Source organism: Melospiza georgiana, chromosome 3 (genome assembly GCF_028018845.1).
Source record: "Melospiza georgiana isolate bMelGeo1 chromosome 3, bMelGeo1.pri, whole genome shotgun sequence".
Classification (NCBI taxonomy): domain Eukaryota; kingdom Metazoa; phylum Chordata; class Aves; order Passeriformes; family Passerellidae; genus Melospiza; species Melospiza georgiana.
This window is the reverse complement of record NC_080432.1, coordinates 103,668,062-103,689,506: the sequence shown is the minus strand read 5'-3', so window position 1 is coordinate 103,689,506 and position 21,445 is coordinate 103,668,062. Positions and strand designations below refer to the sequence as shown.

Sequence of the window (21,445 nt, the reverse complement as noted above, 5' to 3'; positions counted from 1 at the left end):
TTCCTTTTTTTTTCCCTTTTAAATAAAAACAGACATATTTTGCCTCAGGGGAAAGGGCAATATGTAACCTGTTAAAAAAATCATCTTTTCTCAGAAAATCAACTCATTGATGCACTAGAAACAGAATAGAAAGTGTTCTAATCAGAGTAATCTTCAAAAGGAGTACTTGGAATATAATGGTCTTTGAAAATGAAATTTTTGTGAGTTTTTTCAGTGCTTGGCCTCAAGCCTCTTCTCAAAACTCAATACAAATGCATCACCTGCAGCAGATTTAACTGCAGAGAGATATGGCTCCTCTAAGCCAGCTATATATGTTTGTTTGCCTAAACATGTCTTGTATTCTGGAAGAACTTACTAGGTCAAGTTATTTATCTCAGTTTTCAAAGGTAAATACTTGCAAATGATCTTCTATATAAACAAGTTTTAGTTGTGTATTAAAAAAAAAAAGGCAAAACCCCAAAACCTATAATGTAAAATCAGTAAATGCCTGCTCATAGAGAAGAGAAAGAGAATGGTGAAACTGTGATTGTCTCCACTCCAATCCAGAGCCATTCAGCCTCTGAGACTACCAGGTGAAGTAAACAGGGTATATTTGTAATAAAATTAAGTATTTATGCACCTGAGCCCTGAACTTGAATACTGTAACACTGACATTTTTGGCCAATTTTTAGCCTTGGATATTGACAGGTAGCAAGGACAGCAGAGAAGAACCTTCTACCACACATTCTGCAATGAGAGCAAGAGAGGCCTGTGCTTTCTTATTTTTGGATGAGAGATAGGTGGTTAGCTATATGAAAAGCTACTTTCAATTCAGATTTATCACTGGAGTTCTGTTCAAGAGCCAGGGCAGCACTTGATACATGACCCCCTCATTCCCTGCAGAAGTGGATTTGCACAGCTTGTGCTGGTGTATTTGTCCTTTTTCCTTGTACTTTCCAGAACAGGTTAAATATGGGATAGAGGGGCAGACTTGAAAATGTATTATGTGCTATCACATAAAGTCTTCATTCACAATAACCTGTTGAATTTGTTAATGAACAGTTCTGACATGTATTTCAGAGAACTTGAAATGGAATACACTGCTGCCTCAGGTGCCATGATGAAATCTGATCTTTTTCTGCACATCATGTTTCCTCTCTTGAAGCAGTGTAGGTCACTGAGTCACCTAGCCAGCCGTTCACACGATTTCTTAAAAACTTCAAACAGGACAATTCAAATTATTATACCCCAGCTCTTTGCTGTAAACAGATCAAGTCCAGCTAAGCATTAGGCAATGTTTTACAGATACTACATTTAATTCTTTAAATCCATCCACTATGCCTCCTGGAAATGCACGATGAAACAGGATGGCACAAGAAGAGGAAAAATATACCTGAGGAGTATATAATTATGTAACTCCTTAAAAGATCACACAGAGAGTCAGTAACAACTTTAGAAGAGAACTTAAAACTTGCACCTTAGTTCTCTACAAGGACACCCTAACTGCAGCCACTGAAGCCCACAGAGTCTGTTTCTGTGCACAGTGACCACTTCATGGTAAATGCCTAAAAACTGAAGACCATGCTTCAGTGAGTGTACAGCTGCATAAATACTTGTAGGAAAATGGTATAAACCATCTCATAGCTTACAGTAATGGTAAATAACACTGTCCCTGCTCAGTAAAACACGCTCAGAGAGAGAATTTAATTCCAGCTATTGTAAGAAAACAGCAATTGCTGAGAACTGACTGTAAGAATTGTAAAAAGTGTTTGAACGAACTGCATGAACATTAGGGCAACCCTCTGTTGGGGACTTAAGCACCACACACACGAGAGAGTTTCCAGTAACTAGAAATGCTTCCTCCAGGATTCCTGTCCTAGGAACCCCCATCCAGGACCTGGCCCCTCTGGGAACACAAGGCTTGCAGTAGTTGAAAAAACATCTCTCACTTCAGGTCACACAGTTTAATACAGTATTACACATACAGTAAATTATACAGGAAATAAATTAGTTGAAATGATTCAATTTTTATCCTTTTCCTTTGCAAAACAGACCCAAATCAAGGAAATCCATTATATTTATACATAGCTGATATTTTATATACAAAGCATTTTTATATTTACACATTTTATGAATGGAGACTAATACTTTGGAGACAAAATAAAAATACTGATAATACCTGAACGTGAAACAATCAAGATTACCATATTAACTGGCAACTGACCATCCTTTTAAAATATCTATATTTTATTTCTATATCTATATGTGTATACAGGCTCATTTTATGTTTGTGTACGTGCCAAAAAGAAAAAACCTTGCACTTAAGCACTGTCTGTGTCTATATGGTATGATTTGTTGTACTCTTTTGTTTTTTATGCATGCTATGCCACATGCTTGTATGAGAGAAAATGCAGGTTTACTTCTGGTCCCTGAAGAATATACTACATAAATAGACAAGCACAGACCTGAACTATTTCACATCTGATTTAAATGCTAGGTTCAACCAATACTGCAGGTTCTCAGGGATCTAAGGAGTACAGTCTAGCTTTCATCTTCTCTTTGCCCTAAATAAGTAGAGTTGATTGAGATACAACCTCAATATATGTGCTTGGGAATTCTTAAGGACTTGCAGCCACTGAAACTTCAAACTAATAGTGTACTGATTCATTGGGAAAGCATGCCTTCCAACCACCAAATAGTTATCATCATCTATTTTAAATTTCCTTTATTTTTAATTGCTGCTTCTTGCTTTTAGCAGCAGGTTTTTCATATATGTTAAGTGCAATAGCCATGCTCATCATCCCCCCCAGGCTCCTCTCTGGAGCAGTGCAGTTCCTAGGGCTTCGCAGGTTCCTTGGACTACATTTCCTGGAGCGATGAGTCTTCCTTCCCTCCACTGGGTCCATCTCTTTCGTAAAAGAAGAGACCAAAAGTGCAGCACCCTCAGCTACACATTTGTGCTGCAGCAGGAATTGCTCCTATGTGCCAGCTCTACAGCACAGGTGTGTAAGTGGCAGGGCCTGAGGAGAGGGAGAAAGCAACAGCCTCCAGCATTCAGGGTGTTACCTGCCATGATGCCTGTCAGTTCAGCAGAAAGTTACCTCCCTGTTTGGTGTTTTGGTCTGGTTTTCGGTTGGGTGTTTTTGGTTTTTTTTTCCTTTTCTGTTTTTTTTTTTTTTCCCTTTTATTTTTCCCTGGCCCCTTTCCTAGCTTGCTCAATATTTTAACTCTAAATTTCCCCACCTACACATCCCTGAAGTCTGAGCTTTATCCCACTGTCTTCACATCTGACTGGTCTCTTAGCCTGTCAAGATCACCTGAAGAGGTACTTACTATGTCAGATCCTGAACAGCCCATTGTACAAACCTTATCGATACAGCCTTCCCTTTTAAAAGGGACACCAATAACTACACTCACACTGTATTTTATCGGGTTTTTTTCTGTATTGGCCCTGTAAGAATTCAGCCAGACCCACTCTGCCATCAGTCTTACCAGCACAGCTGGAATAATCTGAAAAGGAAACAAAGAACAGCTTGAATGTGAGCACCACCAGGAATGCCTGCTCTGGTCCAGCCCTTCAATCATTCACTAAAGTGGAAAGAGGTCTCAAGTGAAGGAATATTATATGAATTGGAGGGAGAGAAGCAAATGTTGGAAAAATACACTTTTCTTGCCCTATGGAATGAAATACATCAATGAAATGTAAAAAAGGCAATACATCAATGCTATACAACAATGCTATATAACCGAACAGCTTAGTACTAAAATTTTCACAAAGGAATCACTATAAGACAAGTTAGAATCACTATAAGTTAGAAATCAAACTTAAAAACATTCAGGCATGTTCTACAGTCTGTGAAAAAGGAAATTTTCAATGGTAGTTGAATTTACAGAATAACCTCAATATTTCTATTATTAAAAAATTATGTAAATTTATTACTAATAAAATAGAAGACATACATTATGACTAGAGTATTGCTCATTGCAAATCTGCCTCTGGACATGAGAGATTCCAGAGAAGATCAAAATGCAATGCAATTTATACATGGTGCAATAATGATTTTCAATAACATTTCTATACCATAACTTTGAATATTAAAATTCTGCTGCTCTGTTTAACTACTACCTAATCATGCCTTCTAACAGCTGCCTGTCACTGTGAATCCAGTGGAATCAGGTGCAGGAATCACAACCCCTTGTTTCTGCAGTTCACGTAAAACATCGAGTATTGAATCCAACTCCATTCGAAATTTCTCCAGTTCCTGATTCTTCTGCTGGGCCAGCCTTCGCCACCTCTCAACCTCCTGGGTTTGCCTTACTTCAGAAATGTGCTGTCTTAGTTGGGTAGCCTGCAAATTAGAAGAAAGCATTGTGATTTCCTATGCCAATACTCAGCCAGTGCTGCCACTTCGCAAAAATCTGCCACGTCATTTTATCTGATGCTCAGTCTCAAAGCTGAATGCTCACATTAAGTGGAAACAATTTGTTCTGAATATTACAAAAATCATTCTGATAGCAATGAATTCCTTTAAATATTTGCATTAATGACAGAAGGGTAGAATTGATTATTGACTAATGAGCCCCAGGAGAATTTAATTTATCCTCTCCAAAGCAGCAATTAAATTTGAATATTTAAGGCAAAGCTCAGCATATAACATAAAACCCTCTATAAATTAAAATTAATTTTTAAAATTTCCACTTAAATGTGGTAATTAAAATAATGCTCTGCAAAACAAAATAAAATCTGAATGACATGTTGTAGCCTACTACTCTACTTTTAAAAACCACAAATTCTATGAATTATCAGAAAATGTCCTGTAATCACAAAGATCTGATGCTGCTGCAGATAAAAGGTATGAATAACTTTCATGAATCCCGAACATAATCCTATTAAGTTACACAACATAAGAAGTATCATAAGATATCAAAAGCTCCACAATTAATTTTAATAGATCCTTTAAAGAGAGGTTATAATTATCATATTAATGATAGGCCATAAATTATCACATTTGCAGTTTGATACTAAGGATAACCTGTTAACTTCATGCTCATTAATTTCCTTTTCAACACTATTCATTTTGATATAATTCATTTGGGCAACTGTTCAATGCCCCAGTGCTGATGGTTAATGGAGAAAATCTGGGACAAATCAAAACCCAAAGCATAATACATAACAAGGACAGGAGCACCACAAAAAGATGAAATTGTTTAGTACTAAATATGTATACTATTATTTCTTAAAAAAAAAACCCAAACATGACAAAATATCTTAGTAAATACTATTGGTATTCAGCGGAGCTAGATCACAGAATAGGCAGCAGCAAACACTTCACAGAAATGGTAAAGACATCCTCACATCATATAAAAGCAAATTAATAGCAAAAAATGTACTATATTACAGTCACCTTTAGCAGGACAGAATGTGAACAAAAATAAAAAAAACCAGTGGCAATAGGATTTATTTTTAATCCAATGACTTGTTTTATGCATGGGTCTTTTTTGAAAGAAAACAAAGATCTGATATAGGAATGTACAAGAAGAAATCCTTCTACAGCAAAAAAAATCTGTACATTAAAAGCATATTCCTTGAGATCTGGTTTTAAAATTTAAAATGAAATAAGATATTACTATACTTTTAATGTAGCTTTTCTGAATAGGGCTGCAAGGACTAGATAATCACAGTTCCATTGAGGAATATATCACAGGTTAGACTCTGCACTCCAAACTCTTTGTCAGTTTTCAGTAGCTTGCTTTCATTGTGAAACTGAAGTATGAAATAATGATATTGACTCCAAAGGTTTGTCTGGAGTCCAACCCTCTGGGACACCAAGACCTCCTTAGACCAGGCAGCAAGGAAGTTACCCAAGGAATCCTAATTAGCACAGCAGGGTCGAGCTGACCAGACCAGCACCTACACTCACTTGCATTAGAGGCAAAGGCAAAACCATGGCTGCATAAAAACTACTTTCCTCCTGCAGTGTGAGCTAAATAAGCCTGAATAAATACCACAAAATTACATTTAAACCAATACGTTGCTCTTGAGAAGTAAATGCAGCTATGAACTGGTATACCTTTTGAATTTCATGCTCCCTTTCTGCATGTCTGCTCTCTATATGCTTGATTTTCTTTTCCAGGCACAAGAAATGTTTCATTTCAGGACTCTGGCTCTCCCTAGCCTCTCTCAGTTCTTCCAACAATTTTGTCACCTACAGTCAAAAAGAGAATTGATGAAAATTGTTATAATTGTGTTAGGCAGTGTATAAACCAGATTCCTTTAAAAATGTATTTGCATTGTTCAATTGTTACATTCAAAAGCTGTAGGAAAAAAGACATAAAAGAGCAATCTCCTTTGTTCAAAAGCTTTAACAGGGACTCAGGGATTTGTGTTAGGATTTTTCATTTCTAAGAAGTAGCTTGAGGACATGAAAGTCTAGTCCTCTCTGATAAATCCAGTGCTGTTAATAATGTTATGAAGGGATTGTGTTCTGTCACATTTTTTACTTCATACAACAAAAGTTAACAGAGAATATTATGATTAGATGTTCTTACACTTTCCCTTCTCACACCCAAGATAAAGACCAAATATAAAAGATATCAATGTATTTCTAAGGACTAAATTAATTAGACATGCTGCTGAGAGAGATGATTACAAGCCTGCATGTAAGCTTAATAATTGCCAGGTAAAATAACTTGACAATGACTTAAAACTGATTTCCTAATCCTCCAGAAATTCAGGGAAGTTTTCTTATAAAGCCCTACTGGTTTATTCTCATTCTTTGCCTGTTCTCAGTAACTTGATACTCCTTCATCCAAAGTATTTTTTGGTCACTCTTAATGTATATAAGTAAACTAAAGTGACAACTTTGATATCTTTATCCTTTATGATAGTCCTTAGCTTCCCTTAGCCAATATATTTGAGAGCTGCTACCCCTCTTCAAGCACTCAGTCATCCTTGCCTCTCTGCTGTGAATTCAGGTAGCTGGCAGCTTTGTGTCTTCATAAGATGTTATCACTCTTACTGAGAAGTGACTCTGAGGCAGCTTATTATTACTTACACATTTCAAGGTGGCTTTCTAAAATAACAAGGCCTCTGTCAGTATGTTTTTGCCTGTCCATTACTCCAGCAGACAAAACTTTTCAGCCACGTTTTTCAGAGGAGCAGAAGTCTTAGTTTCAAAAGATCTGTGCAAATGAGTGTCTGCTGCTTGGCTGCTGAGTTGCTCCACTGAAGGGAAGGGCTGATGTGTGGTCTCAAGTATATAATTAAACACAATTTAAAAATCATAGTGGAAAGATCTCATGAGGGGAAAAAAGCCCCAGGAGAAAAGAGGCTCTGTGTATTTTGCCAGCGACAGAACCACATCAAATACAATGCAGTGCTATGTGCAAGCTGTTAAGGAAAGGAAGCACTCAGTTAATGGAAAACATCCATGAACAGCATTTCTGAGATTAGTATTCAAATAACAATCTTCCAAGAAGCCACAGGAAAAACTGCCTTTTTGGATGTTACCACCATTCTAGACACAGGACTCAACCCTATTACCAGTGAGGTGCTTTCCCCTATCACTGCTATTTCCATTTGCAGGTCTGGTTGTCTTCTTTTCTCAGCACAACTTATTGAACCATTTAATGCCAAAGATGTATTTTAAAAGCAGCACAGAAGTTGTGCTAGAGGGCAAAAGCAAGGCATAGATATTTCTGTCTGTACAGTCTTGCAATGATTTCTGTAACAAAGACACTCCTTTACATTTTCTTAAATACCAGCACCTTGAAGTTGGCCTCTGCCATGTGGGTCAGACTGGATGATCTCTTAAACCATTACTGTCAATAACCTGGAAAGCAGTCATAGAGGAAACAATAACATTTGTCTCATTGTACTCTTGCTCTGTTTTTCCAGGAAGAAGTATTACATAAACTGACACCACTGGAATGAAACAAGCTTTGTAAGGAAAGCCAACATCCATATGAACCCAAAGTCTCAGCCCCTATTCTGCAAACATAGAACTTGTTTAATAGGACATCTTTTTTCTCCCCATACAGACCCACAGTTTTACAGAAATACTTCACAACAGAGGTGGAATTTTGCACATGTAAGAGAAATACCTGGATGAGTTTAGCAAGATTAAGATTAATCACTTTTAATAACCCTTGCAAGTTAAAGTATTACCAAAATTAAGTTAAAATAGTGATCTTCATACATCAGGGAGATGGTGAATGAAGCACAGGCACAATGCTGAGACAGGCTACATCCTCCTGAACAGGAAAGGGCAACAAAGACTGGCACTACTTCAAGAACAAAAAATGCATAGCCAGTGATTCTGAAAGCTTGAGCTAAAAGGTGGACAGCAATTTGATCCAACATTAACCCAAATGCAAAGATAAGAACAAGTGTAAATTTTAGATTATTTGCTATTGAATGAAGTAGAAGATTAGAAAAAAAAAATCAGCCTATATACTTCTCTCAAAACCCATTGAATTTCACAGATTTTATAGCTAACTCTCCCTTCTTAAGACACATTAAGTTTCAGAGATAGCAGAGGAGAAAGCCAAGAATACAATTGCCTAAGTCAGTTTTACAGCAATGGAGGATGAAAAAAGAAAAGCTTTTGAAAACAGTGATAAAAAATCCCCTTAATTAAGAGGAATAAAGAATAAGTCCTGTGGTCTATTTACCACTACCCACCATAACTCTCAGGGGATATGAAAACCTGGATTAACCTACTGATCAAACTTCATACAAATGTCAGACATTTCAAACAAAATAATAATAAAAATATTAACATCAAAAAAGGTCAAAGTTCTGCATTCTGTTCTGTGTTGTTCTCCTGGTCACACTAGAAAAACTTTACATTCTCAGGGATAATTGATGTAGAAGCAACTGACAAAGATTTTGTTTCTAAGACTTATTTTACTACATATTATTTCAGGCTTGACATGAATTATGATGAAAACTCTTATTAGACTAAGGTGCCCCCATTGAAATTTAAATATACCTCTTTTTGCAGGAGTTGCTCTCTTATCTGTGAAACTAAAAGAGCTTCTTGATGTCTCTCTTGTTCACCAAGTTGTTCCTGAAGATGTTTGATTAATATCTAAAAAAGGTTTAAAAATATTTTGTCATTAGCATATACCCCCATGACAACATGTGAAAACCAATGCAGGAGAAGTACAGAAAAAAATAAGCAGCACTGAGAAAGTTGGGGCCATTCAGCCTGGAGAAGAGAAGGTTGTGTGGAAACCTCATAGCAACCTTCCAGTATCTGAAGGGGCCTACAGGGAATCCAGAGAGACTCATGATCAGGAACTGTAGTGATAGCACAAGGAATAATGGGTACACATTAAAATGGAGGAAGTTTAGGTCAAATATTAGGAAGAAATTCTTTATGGTGAGGGCAATGAAGGGTGATCAGGAAGGCTGTGGATGCCACAAACCTGGCACTGTTCAAAGCCAGGCTGAATAAGGCCTTGAGCAACCTGTTCTAGTAGGAGGTGTCCCTCCCATGGCAAGGGGGCTTGTGAGTATGATCACAAGTCTGTTCAATGATCTCTGAGGTCTACTGAACCCCTTAACATTCTATGATTCTGTGATTGCAGCACTGCAGGTGTAAGTGCTGTGTGCATTAACAACACTGCCTCCAACACATGCGTGTGCATGGGCTGTTAAACAGCACGCATATACCACATATGTAGTATGTGAAAACAAGCCTCAATCTTCAAGTTACTCTCCTCATTTTTAAATGTTAAATAATCTGAATGAAACAGCTCTTTCTACCCTTTATACCATGTGTAAAATAGCCCAGAGAAGTGGTGGAATTACCCTCCTTAGACATACTCAAAAGCCATCTGGATATAGTCCTGGATGATCCTCCTGAGCAGAGCAGTTGGACAAGATGACCTTCAGAGGTCCCTTCCAACCTCAGCCATTCTGGGATTTTATGAATCCTGTGGCACAGGATGATTTTTGAAACAACAGGTCCTACCTCCAACAAAGTAAGTTTATAGTAATACAGAAAGAAATAACTTTTAAGATACATCTATATGTAAGTAATGTATCTACTATATCTTACCTCCTGTGCTGAAATTCTGTTCTTTAGTTCAGCTACTTTAGAAGTAGAATGTTCCTTTGCATGCTGGCAAACAATCTTCTCAACTTCCCTCTGGTGGGAAGCTTTCAGAGATGCAATGTATTCTGCTGTGTCTTCCTGTATCCTGAACAGAGCAAGAGAAAAGTGAGATGTAGTAGCGCAGCTACAGACAGTTCTTCAAAAATGCAGCAGCTTCTCACTTGAACACACAAAATAACCAAAATGTTAAAGGCAGAAGATCTTGTATATTTCATAACAAAACCTTGCAAGACAGGATCATCATTACTTCTATTGCTCTGAAGGGAGAAAAGTGTGGGAAACCTACAGTGGTGGATATGTGCATCATCTAACTAGAGGCAGTGAGGATACAAAAAATTCAGTCAATCATCTTTGCTGGTTCCTCTTATTAAAACAGTGGCAAGAGAACACATGCTTTTTAATCATAATGCAGCTACCTTCTTTCAGATATCTATTTTAGAAAAGAATGTGTTGTAATCTAAATTGCATGTCCATTTCTTCTGCTTTGATTGTCAAGGGATGTAAGGGAGACTAGGTAAAGTATAAGGTTTCTACTGTTGGCCAAGTAAATTCCACTGAAAGCACACTCCAGGTTTGAAGGAAAGAACATGGACCAAGTATTAATGCCGTACAACACAAAGCATGTAAGATATGATGATTTAAACTGAGATATTTTCTTAAAAGCGTAAGAAATTGTAGCATTAATAAAAGCATTAACATAGGTTTGCCTGTGGAAAGAACTGTGACAGTGCACTGCTTTTAAAAAAACCCCAAAGTAACAAAAGAACTCCCAAAACCCCTCCCAAAGCCAGAAACAGCACAAATGAAGGTATAAGCAACCTTCACACATGGCTGAATGCTAATATGCTACTTCAATCCTATGTTTGCCAACACTTTAAGAAGGTTTTTAAAGGAATATATTGAGCATTTACCTTCGTATGTTGCTTTCAGAATAAGCCAGAGCTGCCTGAGACTTCACCCGCTGCTGGCTCATTTCCAGGGACAGTTTCTCCAGCTCCTCTTTCAGATGGGCATTTTCTTGCACAACTTCCAAGAGATGAGAATCAGAGAAGGTATGTGGTTGCTGTGTTTTGTCATCATTGAAAATGCTTAGACAGGCTTCAGTGTTGCTGGAATTCCTTCTATCTGCGGCTGAGGTATTCTTTTTCACAACCTCTGTAGAATTTTCATTAGAGTTTGTTTTATTATTTCTCAAATTATTATCAGACAACATCACCATCCTTTCTTTTTGAAGTTTCTCAACAGTTTTTGTGAGGTCTTGTATTTCTCTATTTTTGGTGACCAGTTCTTCGTTTAGTTTTAACAACCTGTCTTTTGTGCTTCCTTGTTTCATCTTAGAGTCCATGGAATCTAAGTCTTTATTATCATTTTTGCTTCTGAGTTTTAATTGGGAATTTTGACTTTTAAGATTTTCAATTTCTGTTTGGAGGTTTCCAACAGTGATCTGATGGGTCTTCTTTAGATTCTGAAGCTCCTGCTCAAGTTCTGCAGAAGTGGCTTTATCACCATTCAGTTTTGGTGGTTCATTCATAAATTCATGGGCAAGTAGTTGCTCAAGCTCTGCAAGTCTTTGTTCATACTGTATCTAGGAGGGGAGTAAAAAGTAGGGACAAAAAAGCAGTTTTGTAAGTGTACTGTTATTATTAGCTCTTCCTATTATTCTTTAAAGTTACTGCCCTTCTGAAGAAAGACTTCAGAAGACAAAATACAAATCAGGATTACTAACAAACTACTCAATCAGTTCAGAAATTAGTGAGTGAAATAATTAAGTCTGCTGTAAAATAGAATTACTTGAAGAATTTAATACAAAAGACTCTAATCACTCTAATGGATGCAAGTAATTATGGGATAGACAATTATACTGACAAGAAAATATTTCATTTCTATGCAATTGAGTTCTCTTCAGATGCTACCAATGTTAATTTTGTCATTATGTACTTGGTATATGTCAGCTGGCAAACATTCATGTCACATGTTCAAAGCTGTATTTCACATTTTTCAAAACATCCTAAATTTTAACAGAACAGATCTTTCTTTTTATGTATTTCTAAGTATGAAGAAAGAAGTATGAATTCAAAGAGAGACACAATCTTTCCCCCTAATGAGCTGAGGAAAACATAACCTTCTTAATAGCTTGGATGGCCTTTGAGGAAAGTATGATGAGTGACTTATGCAGAAAAGGTGGAACAGCTGGCCAATGCTTTCTTTTCTTGCTCATTAAGCACCTGTGCAGTTCACCTTTTCCTTAAAGTAAAATTCCAGACTTCCAGGCTTCCTAACCCAAGTCTTTAGGCTCACTATCATGTAATTTTTGGACATGCGTAGTGGTTCTCAATGTTCCCTGCAGAAATGCTCAGTCAGTAGACCTTTGAAATCACAGCCTTTGGTACAACAAGGAATTAGAGAAGCAGCTCTACTCTGACCCACAGGGTGAAAACTACTTATCTTAATTGTAAGAATGAAATTATTATGCCTTGAGAACATGTCCTCTTCATTTCAACACTACCCTAACAATTTCAATGCTATTTTTATTTATCTTAGGTGCTGAAGGTACTGAAATTCCGGTTCTGAATTCTTTGAATAATTTTTTTCCCTTGAATGTGGTCTTTGCCTTCAGTTTTAACCACTACCCTTTGTTACACTTAGTTGACTTGTGACTGTTACTTGCAAAGCGGACTACTCAACTTTTACCTTTATTTTTTGAAACTGTTGTTCCATGGCACGAAGGCTTTTCTTAGCTTCATCATCTTTACCTTCAAGTTCTGTTTCTAATTTCTTTATTCTTCTCTCCAAAAATTCAACTGTGTTTGTTTTAGCTGAAAGATCATTTGTTTTCTCAGCAGCAGCAGCAGCAAAAATCAAAGCAGGCAAAGAATTTGGATACCTTCTTTTTAGAATTCCTTCCATTTCTCTGATCTATTCATAAGAAAATTAAGTCAAAGGTTAAAAATAATAAAGTTCTAATAGAAAGGGAACAAAAGTAAGTGACAGAATGTTAACAAATTTCATTCCCTTAAGGTGGAAGAATGAAAACCATGGATGCATATATTGAGAATTACTTTATATTCCTCCCATTTATGGTTTTGTTTACAGAAAAGCAAGACTCATTGTCTCTTACTGACTTACACATGATCTTAAACAAAATATTGCTCAGGTCTTCAGATTACCTTATATCAATAGTCTAAAGAAAGTCAAAAAACACAATTTAAGAATGGCTTTTAATGCTGTGAATATGCTTTTTTTCCTGGATTTGCATTCACATTCTACTTTTCCAACTGTTAAGGATATTTCATAGCAATATTGGAATTATTCTCCCAATAACACATTATAAGTCTTTTATTTTGTAGTATGCAATCATGTAAAACTAACACTTTGCATGCAGCATTAATAACAAGTCCCTCTCTTATCTGTAGATAAGATATTCATATCAGAATTCTGCAAAGGCTCTTGCCCATGACTCCTACATCTCTAACCAATGCAACTGCTACCTCCTAAAATTCAGGAAGGCTCACTTCCACTTGATGTTTTTTTAGTAGAAATATGGATTTTAAGGTCTCCACTCCCCCAGTTTTCATGAATCTTGTATGAATCCAGCAGAATTTAAACCCCTACTCCTGAATCAACTTGGCTGAAATTCATCATACTGTTAAGGAATTATTGAATGTGGACAGGAGTCTTAGCAAGCTTTGGCTTTTGCCCTCTTGCCCCTTTTAAAGAAACTCTGAACAGTTATTTTAAAAGATTTTAAAAGGGATTCCAGCTTGTTGAATATAGTAGCAAGAAGATTTACTTAGTCTAAGTAAATAATTACTCTTGTGTTGATGAGTGTCCAATAACATGAGTTACTTTATCACAGAACTTCATGCTATACTTTATCCTTATCAAGGCACTGAGGTTTTAAGAGACTTTATCTGAAACAAAATTTACATGAGAAAGAGTTCTTTTATTGCATACTTGTCGCTCAAGATCCTGAATTCTTTTAGCATCTGTTGCTCTGTCTCGCAAACGTTTCTTCTGTTGCACACACTGATCTCCTGCATCAGCTCTGAGCTTCTCAACCTGTCCAATTTATGAGAAAACAAACTGAAACATGTATTCAGAGACACTGTCCTGTAGTACAAAAACATTTCAAACACATAGTACAATGGAAGTATGCTGCCATTTCAAAACTCGTAATGGTAATTTCTGTACTAACTGATTCTTCAGACTCTAAACCTCCATGACAGCTTCCTTCTCCAAAGCAACTGAAACTAGATATGGAAATCTAAAAGGGAATTTCAGCTCTGGGACACTCTTGTCTTTATACCAGAAATACTGGTCCTTTCTTTCATACTGCCAGTATACAGGCTTGATTAGTAAGCTGTCATATCAAGAGCTACAGTGCATTCCATGATTTCAGGATGAGTTTAGGAAATGGTTTGTGATTTGCAATGCTACACTATGCCATGAGATACAGAAACAGCCAAAAGACAATGTTATGTTGTGCCTAAATAAAAGTTGAGTCCCAGCTGAGAATCAGGGCCTGGCTAACTCATGTTCCTGCATTCCTGTGATGCCTGGTCATGAGGACTCAAAGCTATAATCTAAAATTGAATTTCCTACCTTTATTAGCCACTATGATCTCTGTACAGGGATATTATATCCTGGATATTTAAAAATATTCCTATCTTGAATTCTCTCCCAGATTGGTAATATTACCAAGTCATGCTAAGTCATGCTTTTATGCCAGCATTTTATAGTTTGACTGCTTTGATTATTTCTGTGAAGTCACAGCGTATGGTACCAGAATTTTTAGACACCAGTCCAGCCCAGAGAAAATGCCAATAAAAATATTTTCTTTCACAGGAATGGTATCTTGAACAAAGGTTGATATGGTGGTGTCTGTCCCTGGCTGCTCCTTCAGAAACATCTCCATTCATCTGTGATCTCTCTAATAAAAGATCATAAAAGATTCCAAGATCAGCTGTATTTTAGCACAGGTAAAATGTCTGGGTTTTTTTGTAACTCCCAAGTCTATTGTACTGACAAGTAGACAATGCAAATCTCACCAGTATTCAAGATTCATGTATTAATTTTGTTTAGATTTCAAGTGTTTTGGGTTTTCCCCCCCTGCCACAGTAACCAGGGAGCTTTTCCTAAGAAAGAATTTAGAACTGGTACTTAAGAGAATAAAAAAGTGTTGTCTAAGTTACTATGGAGAAAAAAGGAGGAAAAGAGAATGAGAAGAAGGGTGTTCCTGGTTGTTAACATAACAATATTCTTTCCCTTAGGTCAAGAAATGTGAAGACTTTAGGGAAGCATGTTACTTTTGTTCCCAGAAGCACTGGCAAGATGTCCAATAGAACCAAACTAATATACCAAAAAAAGTAATTATTATGAAGGAAATAATTACATTACACTCATCACCAGAAAAAGAAACAGTTTTCAGTTCCAACTTCTTACATAAAGCTAGATATTATCACCTCTAGTCTTAGTTTCTCAATTTCTTCTCTTGCATCTCTAAGACGGGCTGCATCTTTATCCAGAAGATCTTGATTTTCTGCATACCACTGAAGTCTTTTTTTTAAATTAGTAATTTCCTGTTTGTACGATTCCTCCATAACTTTAAATTCATAAGACTTCTCACCTACAAGAATAAAACATTCTTAGAATTGTTTTATTAGTAATTATGTATTGAAGAAGTAATTAGTCAACACTGTCTTCCTCAGCAGATTTCATACATTTACCATTTTTAAAACACTGTTACTGCAGTAGTTTTAAAACCAGATCCTAACTGGGATTTTAAAAGCAACAGTATTTGTAAAAAACCCTGTATTTTTCTCATACACAGCAGTACTCAATGGCTTACAGTTCACTACAGAACGTATTTAAGACAGAATCTCAGGGAGATCTGTTCTTGATCATGCTCTAATAAACAGACCTTCATCATCAAGATGAATGACAACATAGAATATATGCTTTGATGTTTATTGATCATACTCCTCCCATTTAGGGATCAGGCATTTTCAGAACAGACATGGAGGTAAGTATTACTGCACTTAGCATTTGTGATGCCTGACACTGGAAATGGGAGAGTCCAATTTTGAGCATTCTCTCATTAATTCAAACTGGAAAAAGCTCTGATAAGAATGCTGAAAAAAGTCCCAAGGTGTAAGTTATAGGCAAAAAATGGGGAAGAACTAAATAGGAGACTAAGATGTAACACAGTAAATCTTTTCTTTTGAACAGAGTTGTCACATAATTGAAATAATTTTTTTTTCCACATCCAGTGAAAGATTGGCAAGAAATCAAACCTAACAGGTCACAACAAAGAGTTTGGTTGGATACAGGAAGATACTTTCTAACAGAGTACCAAAAGTACTGCAGCATGTCCTTCACTGTATGCTTTTGTTAGAAGTTTAGACAGTATTTGTAAATGGTCTAGATGCATTTCACTAAGTAATACTTTAATAAGAACAAGCTTTTGTTACATATTTATTTACTGAAATGCAAAGTAAGCAAAATTATTCAACAAAATGAAGGTGCTTTACTTGATGCAGATGCCATCTGGACTTTGGCTAAATCTCTCTCTTTCTTGGCTTGTACCAAGTCTACCTCAAGAGCTTGCTTATCTTGTTTTAGACGTCTTATCTCTTCTTGTAATTTAGCTTCTTCTTTCTAGGTTATAAAGAAAACAGTAAAACATGAAAAACTAAACACATAATATCACACAAAACCCCTGAGCATGCTTTTTCATCACACAAAGATTAAATCACAACAGTGTTACATCCAACCACAGCAACAATAAGGTATTTGAATTTTGCTATTATTGTCAGGCCCTGCAATAGAAGACCATGGGAAAACATAAGCTAAGCATTAAAAAAAATCCAAACTCCAGATTTTTTAAGCCTTACTTAACTGCCATAGAAGTAGAAAATCTCTGCCTTTTGAAAGGGTCAGTAAAGAAAATGGCTTGACTTACTTCTGAGACTGAAGACTGTAGGATAAGTGGTCAAATGTATTGTCCAACAGTTCACCCTACTACATTCTACTTCTTGCCATTTTCTGCAGGCAGTCTCTCTTTTTGCTACACACAAACACTAGGAAACTTCAAGACCAAGTAGGACAAAAGGTCTTGGTGCCAGAACCACCTCTAGAGATGGAGCCCCTTGGTCCTAGGTATGCACAGGTACAGCAGAAACCAGCTGGGGGGGCTGAGATTTTGGGAGCAGCCAGTAAACAGACCGAGTGTCTAGGCATGTACATGTAGGTATGTCACTGCTAGTGAGCTCCTATCCTGAACTGCTAAGCAGGCCACATCAGGCCTGTGTTGCATTGGGCCACACGTGCTCCTTGTGTTTCCAGTGGTATTAGTTGTATTTCTGTGTTACATGCAAAGGCACTACACTCTGTTATCTTACAGGCTTGGTATATACCTACCTGTGCTACTCGAAGCTCTGAAATCAATTCTGTGAAACTCTGATTTCTGGCTGGTTCAGAATCCTGCATGACTCGTGACTGGTTGTTAATCTTCTCTAGCTTTTCCCTAAACAACAGAAAAGCAGTTATGCAATGTGGTGATTCAGCATACTATCAGTGGCCACTGAAAAACAAACACAATCCCCTGCCCCCCAAACTGTAGCACACAGTCAATCTGGGCAGGTTCAAAACAAAAAGAGAAACAAACATACACAACATTTATACACAAACAAAATTCACTGTACGGTGAAGTCTTCTCACCTCACACGAACTAGTTTATTTAGACTAGGAAGGAAAGGGAAGGAAATAAAGTTCTACCCTGCATCAGTGGAACTCATTTACAGGCCTCTCCATAGCAAAGATCTGTAGACTAGGAGTACACACAATTGCTAGGTTGTTTCTCCTTACTAGCACAGGATGCAAATCTCACAGGACCAACAATGCAGGGAATAGAATTGTTTCTCCACCAGCAGAACCTCTTGTGCCCCCTGATTTACTGTGTGTCTTACAACAGCATTAAAAACATCTTAACAACATCAGCAGAGCCAAAATATCAGAACAAGTGCAGTGTAATGTATCATGTATTCTGATATGAATAAGAACACTGAAATATTTCCCAAGTGGAAGTCTGCAGTCTTCCCACAGGTTTGCAACACCATCAAGAAAACAAAGAATTAAGTGCCCATAATCAACACAAATCAATTCTCAAAAGAAGAAACAAGACCACGAACCTGAGAAACAACAGAAAGCATGCACCTGATAGACTCTGCAATGGTTCTTCATTAAAAAAAAAAACAGCAGAAAATTCTAGAGATTTTAGGTCAGATATGCAAATGAGCCTACCTTAACTGTATTAATTCAGACTTTAAGCACTGATTCTCCTTAAACATTCGTTCCTCATTTTTTTTGTTTTGGATTTGTAGCTCTTTCATTTGTTTGTATAACCTCTCATTTTCCTAAGTTGAGACAGACAAAGTTAAAGAATATTCACAGATTACTGTTTTCTTCAGTTATAAAACAATTTTCTATGAATCACATAGTTTACCTGCTGAAACAGTGGAAGAAAACACTGAATATTTAATTACTGAGCTTCTAAAATGGATATCTACTTTCACTATCTGCAATCTCATCCAAGTGTCTGCTCACTCTGCAGGAAGGAGCTAAGACAGATCCTCTGGTCACTACCCCAACTATATTCTAGAAACGTGTTCAGGGGTGAGTGTTGATAGATCAGAGCTCAGCCTGCCCATGCTCCAGTCCTGGGGACACAAATCATCATTGTCTGGGATGCTCACAGACATATGTTGGAAAGACACTGTGTTTATATCAGGGAATCATGCTGAGCAACAGCTGGAAGCTGGTTGAGCTACCCACTGGATTTTACAGCTGCAAGTATTCAAAAGGATTATTAAGCCTGAATTATCTATTTCTCCACTTGACTAAGTAATACAAATCAGGCATGCTAATAAGGTTACCTTGAAATCTGCTGCTCAGATCTTGAGAAAAACATTTTAAAAACCAAATTTTTTCAGATTTCAAATGCTGATTAAAAGTACTAATTTTCAGCTACATTTGGGAAAAAGTTTGTGGTTCTCATTGACCATAAAGTTCTCAACTGTAAAGTTACTGATTTTTACAATTTAGAACATTTACATGGATCTGTGGAAAAACTTAGTCCAAACTAGATGTGTGAAAGACTTTTAAAATCTGCAATATGTTTGCCTTTCACACCCAAATTCCATCCACTTTTCAGAAAACAAGATACCTTTTTTCAACAGAAAAGTAGTAATCATTAAACAATTTTGTTTCTGAAACTGGATAGAACACAGGTCAACATGATGTGTGGTGTTACCTGTTGATAACCTTGAATAATGACCTCTTGATCTTCAATCTCTTTTTGTATTTGGGCCAGTTTTTCCTCAGTTATAGGAATTGTTGCTGCATGGGTCCACCTCTTTTCTTGGGTAAGCTCTTCCATACTTCTTAGCTTTCAGAACACACAAACAATAAGAAAGTTTTGTTAGCAACATGGACTTTTCTACAAGACTTACAAGACTGTGGTCTCTTCATTATGGTATGAGAGCAGACCAACGAGTGGCTCTAACTGGAGTTTTACAGAAGCATTATGAAAGAGAGAATGTTTGGGAAAAGCCAGAAGTTTCTGTTCTTATGTCTCTAGACAGGAGGGTATGTTATGATGCAGGGAGTTATTCTCACCAAGGGTATAGTGGAATAAGTCTGGGAATATTTCATACAGACAAAACACAACACTGAAAAATGCATCAAGAACTATAAACAATATCTCAGCATATAGTACTTACCAGTAACAAGTGGTATCTGTGGGAATGAATCAAATCTTTGCAAAAACTTGCAGCAAGACTCTCAAAATAGCAAAGTAAAGGAACTCAGGATAACATGGTTTATCTCCAGGAAAAAAAAATCATGTCTTACAGGCACTAAATGTAACAGCAGGTATGCATTACAGGGTGTCTGTGTAAATTTGGATTTTCTCCTCATCAACACCTCATCTGAAGTAACATTGATTCAATTTTCAGAAGCAATGTTTCCTCTCTTCTATAGGCACAGGATACAAGATGATAAAGTACCTTACTCTGAAGAACATAGTTTTCCTGACCCAGACGGGAGAGCTCCTTTTCATGCTGTGTTTTCAGTTCTACTACCTTGGCCTCCATCTCCTTCTCTTTTTGTGAAAGCTTGCTGGCCAGCTGCTGAATCAAATCCCGAGCTCTGCTCAGGTCCTCCTCTGCTGTTTGTAGTCGTTTTAACAAATACAGCTCTCTATCACAGCTTTTGAAAGGGGAAAATGATAAGTCCTAGGGCAGACAATTCAGGGAAACATTACACTGAGCTGATTGTTTACCAGAACTCTGCTCATCAGCTTTATTTAACTGGTTTGTCTAGCTCTCAGCAACAACACAAGGCACTTGAAAAAACAACCCAAAATACAACCCCCCCAACACTTCCATAGCAAAACATCCTATATTCATTTTAATGAGTGACCTCATTTGCAAAATATATATGAGGAAATCACGACAAAAAAATCCAAAAAGAAACAAATACATCTCATATGACAGCCACTATATTGCTACCATAATTATTATATTATGCATCATCTTACTTTTAGAAAAGCAGCAATGCTTTAGGTATTCAATGAATAGCTTTTTTATGCAGTTGATAAGGGAGAAGGAAAAATCATTATGGTACTGCAAATTCAGTCATCTTGAGAAGTCAGAAGGTACTATTAAATATTTAATGCAATGCAAATAGGAAAAATCCCTGAACAGTAGTACTGTTTAAACATTCATAGCAGAATATTATAAGTAGAAGTTATATTTAACCTTCTTTTACAATGAAATAGTAATTCTTAGAATTTAATAAGAGACTTTAATTATATAGACCCACCAAAGCAACAGCACTATCCAAGCAACTGAAAAGCAGTATAATTATATTTGCATATTTTAAAAGCAAAAAGTAGTATTTGACAAAAGGGAAGTCTTCAGTCACTGTTTCAGTATTTTCCAACCTTGTGATAATTGTTAAAAGCCTTGAAAAAATATGCTTGCAAGCCAAGTTGTACATGCTAATATTAGGAGCAACACTGGTTATTACTCACATGATGATATTGCCTGTTATAATCCTCAGCCTGGTGTCCAAGATTACTAACAACTGATTGGCCAGACAAAACTCTGTTAATACTTCCCTCCAAAGTTGGTTCATTTGCTGCAGATCTTATTATCCTAGTAGCAAATAAGGCTTCTTCATTTAGGCAGAAAGTAAAATAGAACAAATTATATTCAGAATTTTATGTCCTTTAAGAAAAATATGTATTCATGTGATCCAGCCTGTAGGTATATAAAGTATTC

At 36.7% G+C, this 21,445-nt stretch overlaps 1 protein-coding gene across 3 annotated transcripts in view; it reads right to left on the bottom strand.

Moving 5' to 3' along the window:
- Nucleotides 1-1,999: 1,999 nt before the first annotated feature.
- The window catches only part of CEP162 (centrosomal protein 162), a 44,001-nt gene continuing 24,555 nt past the window's right edge, over nt 2,000-21,445 (bottom strand). For all 3 annotated transcript variants that reach the window (XM_058019513.1, XM_058019512.1, XM_058019514.1), the window contains exons 15-28: nt 21,196-21,338; nt 20,168-20,395; nt 19,414-19,548; nt 18,405-18,517; nt 17,523-17,628; nt 16,634-16,760; nt 15,566-15,729; nt 14,058-14,162; nt 12,795-13,019; nt 11,015-11,688; nt 10,047-10,188; nt 8,973-9,071; nt 6,051-6,185; nt 2,000-4,328 (exon numbers count right to left, since the gene is read on the bottom strand). In XM_058019513.1, the coding sequence (XP_057875496.1) occupies nt 4,119-4,328; nt 6,051-6,185; nt 8,973-9,071; nt 10,047-10,188; nt 11,015-11,688; nt 12,795-13,019; nt 14,058-14,162; nt 15,566-15,729; nt 16,634-16,760; nt 17,523-17,628; nt 18,405-18,517; nt 19,414-19,548; nt 20,168-20,395; nt 21,196-21,338 (2,606 nt within the window). In that variant the 3' untranslated portion in view covers nt 2,000-4,118. The remainder of the gene's footprint in view (nt 4,329-6,050; nt 6,186-8,972; nt 9,072-10,046; nt 10,189-11,014; nt 11,689-12,794; nt 13,020-14,057; nt 14,163-15,565; nt 15,730-16,633; nt 16,761-17,522; nt 17,629-18,404; nt 18,518-19,413; nt 19,549-20,167; nt 20,396-21,195; nt 21,339-21,445) is intronic.